Raw genomic sequence first — 12,436 nt, 5'->3', positions numbered from 1 at the left:
CACCATAGAAAATATTCTTGCCCTCGAAAACCTTCACATGCCAAATTTGGTTCGATTTGCTTGATTAGTTCTCGAGTTATGAGGAAATTTGTATTTCATTTGTATGGAAGGCCCCCCTCTTAAAGGGGAGAGGAATCATAATTCCCCTTCTAAAGAGAGGAGGGGTCTCAATTTACCATAGAATAAATTCTTGTCACCAAAAACAACCACATGCCAAATTTGGTTCTATTTGCTTGATTAGTTCTCGAGTTCTGCAGAAATTTGTGTTTCATTTGTATGGGAGCCCCCCCTCTTAGTGGGGAGAGGGGTCTCTAACCATCACTAAAACCTGTCCTGGCTCCAGAAACCTCTACATGCAAATTTTCACGCCGATTGGTCCTGTAGTTTTTGATTCTATAAGGAACATCGCGACAGACAGAAATCAATCTATACCTATAAAGAAGGATTTCTGTCTGTCTGTCTGTCTGTCTGTCTGTCTGTCTGTCTGTCTGTCCTGTGTTCCTTATAGAATCAAAAACTACTGAACCAATCGGCGTGAAAATTTGCATGTAGAGGTTTTTGGGGCCAGGAAAGGTTTTAGTGATGGTTAGAGACCCCTCCCCCCACTAAGAGGGGGGGCTCCCATACAAATGAAACACAAATTTCTGCATAACTCGAGAACTAATCAAGTAAATAGAACCAAATTCGGCATGTGGGTGTTTTCGGTGACAATAATTTATTCTAGGGTAATTTGAGACCCCTCCCCTCTTTATAAGGGGAATTATAACTCCTCTCCCCTTTAAGAGGGGGGGTTTCCATACAAATTTCCTCATAACTCGAGAACTAATCAAGCAAATGGAACCAAATTTGGCATGTGAAAGTTTTCGAGGGCAAGAAAATTTTCTATGTTGAATTAGGACCCCTCCTCACTTTAAGAGGGGGGGCTCCTGTACAAATGAAATACCAATTTCCTCATAACTCGAGAACTAATCAAGCAAATGGAACCAAATTTGGCATGTGTGTGTTTTTGGAGACAAAATTTTTTTCTATGATGAATTGGGACCCCTCCCCACTTTAAGTGGGGGGGGGCTCCTATACAAACGAAATACAAATTTCCTTATAACTCGAGAGCTAATCCAGCAAATGGAACCAAATTTGGCATGTAGGTGTTTTTGGAGGCAAGAATTTTTTCTATGATGAATAAGAACCTCTCCCCACTTTAGGAGGGGGGGCTCCTGTACAAATGAAATACAAATTTCCTCCTAACTCGAGAACTAATCAAGCAAATAGAACAACATTTGGCATGTGGGTGTTTTTTTTTGGTGACAAGAATTTATTCTATGGTGAATTGAGACCCCTCCCCTCTTTATAAGAGGAATTATAACTCCTCTCCCCTTTAAGAGGGGGGCTTCCATACAAATTTCCTCATAACTCGAGAACTAATCAAGCAAATGCAACCAAATTTGGCATGTGAAGGTTTTCGAGAGCAAGAAAATTTTCTATGGTGAATTAGGACCCCTCCCCACTTTAAGAGGAGGGGCTCCTGTACAAATGAAATACAAATTTCCTCATAACTCGAGAACTAATCAAGCGAATTGAACCAAATTTGGCATATGTGTGGTTTTGGAGACAATTTTTTTTTCAATGATGAATTGGGACCCCTCCTCACTTTAGGAGGGGGGGTCCTATACAAACGAAATACAAATTTCCTCATAACTCGAGAACTAATCCTGCAAATGGAACCAAATTTGGCGTGTAGGTGTTTTTGGAGGCAAGAATTTTTTCTGTGATGAATTAGGACCTCTTCCCACATTAGGAGGGGGGGCTCCAATACAAATGAAATACAAATTTCCCCATAACTCGAGAACTAATCAAGCAAATAGAACCAAATTCGGCATGTGGAGGTTTTTGGAGGCAAAAATATTTTCTACGGTGAATTAGGATCCTTCCACACTTCAAGAGGGGGGGCTTCTACACAAATGAAATACAAATTTCTTCATAATTCGAGAACTAATCAAGCAAATGGAACCATATTTGGCATGTGGGTGTTTTTGGAGGCAACCATTTTTCCCATTATGAATTAGGACTTCTTACCTTTTTAGGAGGGGGGGGGGCTCCCATTCAAACGAAATACAAATTTGCTCATAACTTTAGAACTAATCAAGCAAATGGAACCAAATTTGGCATGTGAGAGTTTTAGATGGCAGAATTTTTTTTCTGTGGTGTATTACGACCCCTTTCCCTTTTAAGAGAGTGGGCTCCCATACAAATGAAATACAAATTTTCTTATAATTTGAGTACTAATCAAGCAAATGGAACCAAATTTAGCATGTAGGAGATTTTTGAGTCTTGAATTTATTTTATGATAGTTAGAGACCTCTCACCCCTGTGGTAGGGGGATATGGACTCTCATACAAATAAAACAGAAATTTTTGCGAAACTCAAAAACTAATCCAACTCGAGAAATTCGAGACTCTTCCATAAAACATTAATCAATAACAAGACCACAAAAACTATCTATAGTAACACTAGATCATTCAGGACGAGCCGGTCGCGAGTGTTGCCGGTGACCCGCCGTCGGAAGCGCCGCCCACTGGGGGGCTTGCAAAACTCGAGATAGTGACAAAGATCATCCGAGATTCATGATTTATGTACAACACAGGTTAATTTGTGGCAATACGAAGTTTGTCGGGTCAGCTAGTTTTTATATATATGATTTATACTGCTAGGTGACCCAACAAACTTCGTACTACCACAAATTAAACTGTGCTGTATATAAATCGTGCATCTCGGATGACCTTTGTTACAATCTCTTATAGTTTTGCATGTTTCTGAGAAGTTCAACCTTAGATGATTCATTTTGGCAGTTACGTAATTATGAAAGCATGGGTAGTTTAGTATACAAACTTTCAATTTTTCCTCTCAGTAAAGTAGAAAACAACCCCCCTCATTGCTTGGCTAGATGAAATAAAGCAGATAGCATTTAAATATTCACCGTGATTGTAAAATATTTTGCCGAGTGCCATTTTGCGGAAAACGAATTCTTGGTTGACCATAACGCGGAATATCATTTTGCGGAATGTACCATTTCACAGGGGTGATCGCTGTCGCTCGTTCGGTCCCAACTGGAAGAAAGTAATAGTAGTTAGTAGACCTGGTGATTTCTGTGGGGGGGCTGCCCCCGGTAGTTTTTGTTGGTCGTGCTATTGACTAATGTTTTATGGAAGAGTCTAAAATATCTACAGTTCGATTAGTTTTTGAGTTACTGATCATGCATCAGGTTTCATTTATTTGGTATAAGTCTTCCGCCAAGACATATCAAAATCCAAAAATTTCATTTTTATTTGTTTGTCCAACTCCCTTTCACAGGGGTGAGGGGTCTCAAACCATCATAAAATAAATTCATGCCTCCAAAATCCCTCACATACCAAATTTCGTTCCATTTGCTTGATTAGTTCTTGAGTTAAGAGGAAATTTGTATTTCATTTGTATGGGAGCCCCCTCCTCTTAAAAGAGGGAGGGTTCCCAATTCACCATAGAAAAAAATCCTGCCTCCTGAAACGTTCTCATGCCAAATGTCCGGGTGGGACTTGAACCTACAACTCTCAATCCTGCGTCGAGTGCGATACGATTACACCACCGGTCAGTGTAATGGTATGGTATGTACCTTTCTCTACTGTACTCGGTCCTGGGCTATTCGTCGCCAATTCGAGCCATCTAGTATGCTGGGCCCGTTTATTCAAGTTGCCGGTGAATTTTTTGAAGAGAGCAGATTTCACTACACAGTCTACACCACATTCCGCTTTCTGTGCTCCTTGATTAAAGGCGTCTTTCAAAGGAAAATGTAGGCCAGACATCCAGCTTGAATACATCGATGGATCTTCTTATGCGTATTATGTTGCGACAGGGGCACAATCACTGGCAACCCTATCTGCAACTTAAGTAACGCCAACTAACATCACTGTGGAGATCCACTGACAGTCTCGTCACGGTCAACCTCAATAGGCAATAAGACAATAGGCAGAATTTCGTCAGTGCCAAGTAAAGAAAACGTGCTTTACATAATCTCTAGTTAAATAATTATTTGATAAATTTTCTTTGATCTCTGGTGGTAAAAATAGTATTAAGATGGCATAAGTGAATTCGCGCTAACATTCCATGCATTTAGATTACAGGATTATTCCTCGAAGGGCCGAATTACACATTTTTGGATTCTATATATTTTAATAGAAGTGCAAATAGGTTAGAAAATGTATTCATAATGCTTGTGCTTGAAGTAAATTATATTTCTATAACCACCCAGCGAAACACTGCTGCCGTCAGGAAAATATAAACCTAGTGTCCATTGAATAAATTCTACAGGCACACTGTAATGTAGGTACCATTGTTACATTAAACTATATAAATCTAACTGGGAAAATTTCTAGCTTGAAGCTGATTCAAATATATCATCGCTATCATAAGAACTGTGTGTTCATTTCGTTCTACACGAACAAAATCTTCAAGATTACAATGGACACTAGCAAAACTACCCCCAAGGCCGAGGAATTTGACTGTTCCGGCTGTAAACGGCCCAACAGCTACGACGACATGGTAGCTTGCGACGAATGCGAGAAATGGTGGCATTACGCCTGCGCGGGGGTGACGTCATCTATTCAGGATCGCCGCTGGAGTTGTTCAAAATGCCTACCAGCTCCCGAAAAATCAACCTCCACTACTTCGTCGGCACGCCGCGCGCGGCTGCAGCTGGATCTGCAACATTTAGCTGAGCAACAACAATTGCAACGAAAACAACTAGACCTTGACCTGGAGAAACAGTTTGCACAAAAAAAATACCAGCTTGAAGCAGCTGCTCTCGAAGAGGAAGAAGCAGACAATCGCAGTGTTAGAAGTCGCATAATCGAGATTGAGTCTCGGGATCAGAGAAAGCATACTAGTGAGTGGGTAGAAAAAACGATTACCCCTCAGGTAGTAGTGTCCAGTTTGCCGACTAAAAATCCGCTGGACCAGACCAGTTCAACCGAACAGTGCCACGATAGGAGAGAATCGGTTGCCGCTAACGGTGTTTCGGAAAATATACCTGCTGCTAACTCGATCCAGAATGTCAGCCAGACAAATGGAAATCCTGAATCCCTTCACGATCTCAAACAACGGTTTGAGGCCGTTACACTGTCAGATCTCCCATTGGAACAATTACAAGAGCTCGAGCGGCAGCTCCAACGTTGCATGAAGCAATACACAAAGTCGAAGTCAGAACTTCAATCTCATCAAACCTCGAACCACCCACACGCACCCTCAGCGATCGTAGACAATCAACCGCAAGCTGGCCACTCGAGCCGTGCAACCGTGCCTATGCCACCACGGAATACGTCTGGTCCGGACCCTGAAGCTACTCGAAAAGAAATTAGAGAGCAAGCAGCTAATTTGACTTCGTATATCTACCCTGATCGTGGATTTAATCCACCTACCATGCAAATGAATACGATGAGTAGACCTCCGATTGATTTAAATTTGCCAATCAAGCGCACCATACAACCGCAGATCGATGCTGAAAATCACCGCCCTGCGGAACAACTTTTCCAACCTGGCCACCGGTTACTCATCCCCTCTCAGGAACAGATAGCGGCGAGACAAGTTATGCCCCGCGATCTGCCAGACTTCTCGGGGGACCCGGAGGAATGGCCTCTGTTCTATAACAGCTATGAGAATTCGACGGCCGCTTGTGGATACACAGTTACAGAGAACTTGGCACGACTACAACGATGCCTTAAAGGAAATGCCTTGAAGTCCGTAAGATACTACCTGCTGGCACCGGAGAATGTGCCGGAGGTGATGAGAACTTTACAAACCCTGTACGGGCGCCCCGAAATCATTATCAATAAGCTGATAAAAAACGTGCGGGAGTGTCCTACTCCGAAGACTGAAAAACTTGAAACTCTAAAGGAATTTGGCATAACCGTTAGAAATCTTACCCAACACCTCATCGCAACAGGACAGCGAGCTCACCTTTCAAATCCTATGTTGCTCCATGAGGTTGTTGAGAAGCTTCCTTCCAGCTTTAAGATGCAGTGGGCAGGAAAACTAATTGCGTGTCCCAATGCTGACTTGGGAGCGTTCAGTGATTTTATGTCACACGTGATAGAATCCGTTAGCAAAGTGTGCTCGTACGTAGAGCCACCTCCAATCAGGGTTGATCGACATAAAAATAAAGAAAAGGAATATTTCAATGCCCACGTTGAGACTAGAGACGAAGAAGGAAATAGGGTGACGACAGCAGATAAAAGGCAGTGTCTCATTTGTGCGAAAGAGCACCGGATTCAGGATTGTTTCGAGTTCAAAGATAGTGACATCGAGAGCCGCTGGAAGTTCGTGCGCACACTAAAGCTATGCCGATCATGCCTGAATCCTCATGGTCGTCGACCTTGTCGAAAGACCAACCGATGTGGGGTTGACGGGTGCCAATTTCGGCATCATCCAATGCTACATTCGTCGTACCCATTTAGTAGCACGTCTGTTAACAATGCGAATCTGACGTACCACCATTGCGGACAATCGGTTCTGTACCGAATCGTACCGGTGACAGTGTACGGGGTCTCTTGTTCCCTCAACACTTTTGCTTTTCTGGATGAAGGTTCATCGACGACCTTAGTTGAGTCTTGTCTCGCTAAACAGCTCGGGTTGAAGGGTCCACAGATACCTCTCTGCTTACAGTGGACCGCCAACATGTCACGAGTCGAAAATATGTCGCAGGTTATTTCGGTGGAACTCTCCGGGGTCGGGAAAAAGACTCGGTATACCTTAGAAAACGTACGGACGGTGGATCATCTAAACCTTCCACAGCAGACGTTAAGGATTGAACCTCTGCGAAACCAGTTTCAACATCTGACAGGCTTACCAGTACAAAGCTATGAAAATGCTGTGCCACAGATATTGATCGGGCTCCACGATCTGTCTTTGGCTGTCCCACTGAAGGTCAGGGAAGGCAATAGAGGACCCATAGCTGCCAAGACACGCTTGGGGTGGTGCATTAACGGCCATCTAGTCGACGGTCCAAGCGTTGAGCGCCTGAATTACCACGAGTGCGACTGTTCAGCCATCGTAAAGCTGGACACTATAGTACGTGACTACTTCAACCAGGAGGACACCGGTGTGACGCATAAGCCGCTGGAATCCGCAGAAAATCAACGAGCCAGGGATTTGCTTCGGCGAACGACGTGTAAAATGGACGGCAGATTCAGCACAGGCTTACTCTGGAAATACGACCACTTCGAGCTTCCAGACAGTTACGGAATGGCATTTCGACGGCTCGAATGCATGGAGAGACGCATGAAGCGCGACCCTGCGTTAGGAGGAAGCGTTCATCGACAGTTGCGCGAATATCAAGAAAAGGGGTATGCTCATCGCGCCACGCAAGAGGAGTTGGAATCAGCAGACCCTCGCCGAACCTGGTACCTTCCTTTAGGGGCCATCACAAATCCCAGGAAACCGGGAAAGGTACGGCTGATTTGGGACGCTGCTGCCGTGGTCGACGGTGTATCATTGAACACATTTCTGCTGCCCGGGCCAGATATGCTAACTCCTTTGCCGTCGGTACTTTTCCGATTCCGACAGTTTTCGTTTGCCGTGTCAAGCGACATTGCTGAAATGTTCCATCAGATTAAAGTAATAGAATCTGACCGCCATGCGCAGCGATTTTTGTGGCGTGATAATCCTGAGGATCCACCACAAATTTTTCTAATGGATGTGCTGACTTTCGGTGCAACTAGCTCACCGACATCCGCGCAGTACACAAAAAATAGAAACGCAGAAGAATGTGCGGAACGACACCCAAGAGCGGCGGATGGTATCTTGAGGAGCCACTATGTCGACAACTTTCTTGACAGCTTCGTGACGGTCGACGAAGCGAAATCGGTTTCCAGTGAAGTGCGCTGGATTCATGCTAAGGGCGGATTCTTTATTCGCGACTGGGTTTCCAACAGCCAGGAAGTCATCAGTTTCTTGGGCGAGGAACCGAAGGCTGAAACACGAGACCTTATCCAGACTAAAGGCGCCGACGCTGAGCGTGTGCTGGGCATGCTTTGGCATCATAAGAGTGACGCATTAACCTTTTCCGTTTCGTTTAGCGAGGAAATACAATTTCTTTTAGACACTGGTGCACGGCCTACTAAGAGACAAGTCTTGAAATGCATCATGTCTCTGTTCGACCCACTGGGGCTACTGACTAACTTTTTGATCCACGGTAAGATTCTCATGCAAGAAGTCTGGAAAACCGGTATAAAATGGGATGACCGCATCGACGAACGACTTTTCGAACTATGGAAGAGGTGGACGAATTTGTTTGATAATGTGCACGACATCCAGATCCCAAGATGTTACTTTTCAGAGGCGAACCAATCTCTCTACGATTCCGTAGAGGCACACGTATTCTGCGATGCGAGCGAAGAGGCGTATTCAGCAGTAGTCTACTTCCGCGTTATTAGACCCGATGGAACACCACAGTGCGCATTGGTGGCGGCTAAGGCAAAGGTGGCGCCATTAAAATACGTTTCCATCCCTCGCTTAGAATTAATGGCTGCTGTTTTAGGTGTTCGTCTGCTCTCATTCATTATCGATGGTCATACAATACCGATCACGAACAGATATCTCTGGTCCGATTCGAACACAGTATTGGCGTGGATTCATTCGAAGCACCGAAGGTACAGGCAATTCGTTGCTTGTCGCGTTGGTGAGATATTAACGTCAACCAGTGAAAGTGAGTGGTTCTGGGTACCGAGTGCAATGAACGTGGCAGATGAGGCAACGAAATGGACCAAAGGACTCCAATTTGATTCATCCAGCCGATGGTACCAAGGTCCAGAGTTTCTCCACCTGGGTAAAGATCAATGGCCTACTCCTAAGCATCCTATGCCAACCACCGATGAGGAAGTGCGGCCGTGCTATCTTCACCAAATGACCGGATACACTCCATTGGTGGTATATGACCGTTTCTCTCGATGGAGTCGCATGGTGAGAGCCATGGCCTACGTCACGAAATACCTTCACTTACGCAAACGTGGAACAGGCAGCCGAGTTTTGACGCAGGAAGAACTCCGAGGTGCAGAGATCACGATTTGGAGGCAAGTTCAGGCTGAAACCTATCCGGATGAAGTGGCGGTCCTACAGAAGAAAAAACATCTACCGCCAGGGGAGTTATTGTCAATACCAAAGTCCAGCACTCTCTATAAGTTGACTCCAGTTTTAGACGACGAAGGAGTTCTGCGTATTGACGGTCGCATTGGGGTCGCAAAACAAATCGCGGATCAGGTAAAGTATCCGGTGATACTTCCAAAGGGTCATAGAGTGTCATTTCTGATTATCGACGATTACCATCGCAAATATCTCCACGGAAATTCCGAAACCATTGTCAACGAAATACGACAGCAGTATTACATACCCCAGCTGCGTGTACTCGTCAGAAAAGTGGCGCGGCATTGTCAGTGGTGTAAGGTATATAAATCCCACCCAGTTACACCGAAGATGGCACCACTTCCCGTTGCACGGCTTTCACCTTTCGTTCGACCCTTCAGTTATACCGGATTGAACTATTTCGGTCCAGTACCAGTGAAAGTTCTGCGTTCAACCGTTAAACGATACATCGCTTTATTCACTTGTCTAACGATTAGGGCGGTACATGTCGAAGTGGCTCATGACCTTTCTACAGAGTCGTGCATCGAAGCCGTTCGTCGTTTCGTGTGTCGGCGAGGAGCACCACTTGAGATCCACTCCGATAACGGTCGGAATTTCTGCGGAGCAAATAACGTGCTAAGAGAGCAAATCAAACGTGCGGAAACGGCAGCAGCATCAACCTTCACCAATGCATTCACAAAATGGGTGTTCATCCCGCCGTCGGCCCCCAGTATGGGGGGCAGCTGGGAGCGTATGGTTCGTTCCGTGAAGGTGGCGAAGGCCGGTTTGACACAAAACAGAAAGCTAGGTGACGAAGGCCTTCTAACGCTCGTAATAGAAGCCGAATCTATCGTGAACAGCAGACCGTTGACCTACCTGCCATTGGATTCGGCAGAGCAGGATGCGTTGACACCGAACCATTTCCTACTCGGCAGCAGTAATGGTGTCAAACAACCACCGTCTACATATCGAATGAAGTAAGATCAGCTCACAACTCCTGGAATCTCATTCAGCAAAATCTAAATAACTTCTGGTCCCGGTGGGTACGAGAGTATCTACCGACCCTCACCAAACGAACTAAATGGTTTGGAGAAACCAAAGCAGTTGAACCCGGGGACCTAGTCGTTATTATCAATGAGAACAGAAGGGACGGTTGGGTTGGCGGACGAATTTTGCAGGTAATCGTTGGACAGGATGGGCGTATACGACAAGCTGTGGTGCAAACAGCTGGAGGTTTGTACCGTCGACCTGTCTCGAAGCTGGCGGTATTGGACGTAAGAAGCAACAGTAAAGCTGAGTGTGGTACTAATCTTTACGGGCAGGGGGATGTTGCGACAGGGGCACAATCACTGGCAACCCTATCTGCAACTTAAGTAACGCCAACTAACATCACTGTGGAGATCCACTGACAGTCTGTGCGATGTTCTTTTATGTCGAAGATTAATAAATTAAATTAAATTAAATTAAATTACCGCCACGAAGAATTTGAATACAATTATGGATGCCAATTTACAATACCTATGCAGTCAAAAAGCTAATATACAATAACGTGCAGTATAAAATGCCAGATATGCTGATTTGCAGCTTATGTTAATGCTTATTAGTTACCAGGAATGGGTAGTTTTACAAATTTGCAATTTTTCCTCACAGTAAAGTAGAAAACAACTCCCCTGTCCCCTCATTGCATAACCAGAAAGCAGATAGTAATATTCGCCATGATTGTACAACATTTCGCCGAATATCATTTTGCAAAAAACCTTAAGCGGAATGTACCATTTCACGGAAAATTTTTTTGTAGGAAGTACCATTTCGCGATCCTTTCCTTACTCGCTGTCGCTCGTTCCAGGAAACCCAGGTAGACCTAGGAAAACAAATAAACCTAGACAGTAGTGATTTCTGCGGGGAGTTGCCTCCCTCCAGTGGACGGCACTTCCGACGGCGGGTCGCCGGCAACACTCGCGGCCGTTTCGTCTTCAATGATCTAGTGTTACTATAGATAGTTTTTGTGGTCTTGTACATGCTAAACTTGGTTTCATTGGCTTGATTAGTACTCAAATTATAAGGAAATTTGTATTTCATTTGTATGGGAGCCCCCCCACTTAAAAGGGGAAGGGGTTGTAATTCACCATAGCAAACATTTCTGCCATCTAAAACACCCACATGCCAAATTTGGTTCCATTTGCTTGATTAGTTCTCGAGATAAGAGGAAATTTGCATTTCATTTGTATGGAAGTCCACCCTCTTAAAAGGGAGATGGGTCATAACTCGCTTTCTAAAGAGGAGAGGGGTCTCAATTCACCATAGAAAAAAATCTTGCCTCCAAAACCACAAATTCAAATTTGGTTCCATTTGATTGATTAATTCTCGAGTTATGGGGAAATTTGTTTTTCATTTGTATAGGAGCCCCCCCCCCCCCCTTCTAAAGTGGGGAGGGGTCCTAATTCACCATAGAAAATATTCTTGCCCTCGAAAACCTTCACATGCCAAATTTGGTTCGATTTGCTTGATTAGTTCTCGAGTTATGAGGAAATTTGTATTTCATTTGTATGGAAGGCCCCCCTCTTAAAGGGGAGAGGAATCATAATTCCCCTTCTAAAGAGAGGAGGGGTCTCAATTTACCATAGAATAAATTCTTGTCACCAAAAACAACCACATGCCAAATTTGGTTCTATTTGCTTGATTAGTTCTCGAGTTCTGCAGAAATTTGTGTTTCATTTGTATGGGAGCCCCCCCTCTTAGTGGGGAGAGGGGTCTCTAACCATCACTAAAACCTGTCCTGGCTCCAGAAACCTCTACATGCAAATTTTCACGCCGATTGGTCCTGTAGTTTTTGATTCTATAAGGAACATCGCGACAGACAGAAATCAATTTTTATATATATGATTTATACTGCTAGGTGACCCGACAAACTTCGTACTACCACAAATTAAACTGTGCTGTATATAAATCGTGCATCTCGGATGACCTTTGTTACAATCTCTTATAGTTTTGCATGTTTCTGAGAAGTTCAACCTTAGATGATTCATTTTGGCAGTTACGTAATTATGAAAGCATGGGTAGTTTAGTATACAAACTTTCAATTTTTCCTCTCAGTAAAGTAGAAAACAACCCCCCTCATTGCTTGGCTAGATGAAATAAAGCAGATAGCATTTAAATATTCACCGTGATTGTAAAATATTTTGCCGAGTGCCATTTTGCGGAAAACGAATTCTTGGTTGACCATAACGCGGAATATCATTTTGCGGAATGTACCATTTCACAGGGGTGATCGCTGTCGCTCGTTCGGTCCCAA

The 12,436-nt window shown here is 44.3% G+C and overlaps 1 protein-coding gene across 1 annotated transcript; it reads left to right on the top strand.

Annotated features, from left to right (window-relative positions):
• Window positions 1-4,491: 4,491 nt before the first annotated feature.
• LOC128735693 (uncharacterized) lies at window positions 4,492-10,125 on the top strand. Its single transcript, XM_053830176.1, has one exon. The coding sequence runs from the start codon at window positions 4,492-4,494 to the stop codon at window positions 10,123-10,125; it is 5,634 nt and encodes a 1,877-aa protein (XP_053686151.1).
• The last annotated feature ends 2,311 nt before the right edge of the window (window positions 10,126-12,436 follow it).

The sequence above is a fragment of the Sabethes cyaneus genome, chromosome 2 (assembly GCF_943734655.1).
Source record: "Sabethes cyaneus chromosome 2, idSabCyanKW18_F2, whole genome shotgun sequence".
NCBI lineage: Eukaryota > Metazoa > Arthropoda > Insecta > Diptera > Culicidae > Sabethes > Sabethes cyaneus.
The sequence above is the reverse complement of the archived record's forward strand: the minus strand, read 5'-3'. Positions and strand labels throughout refer to the sequence as shown.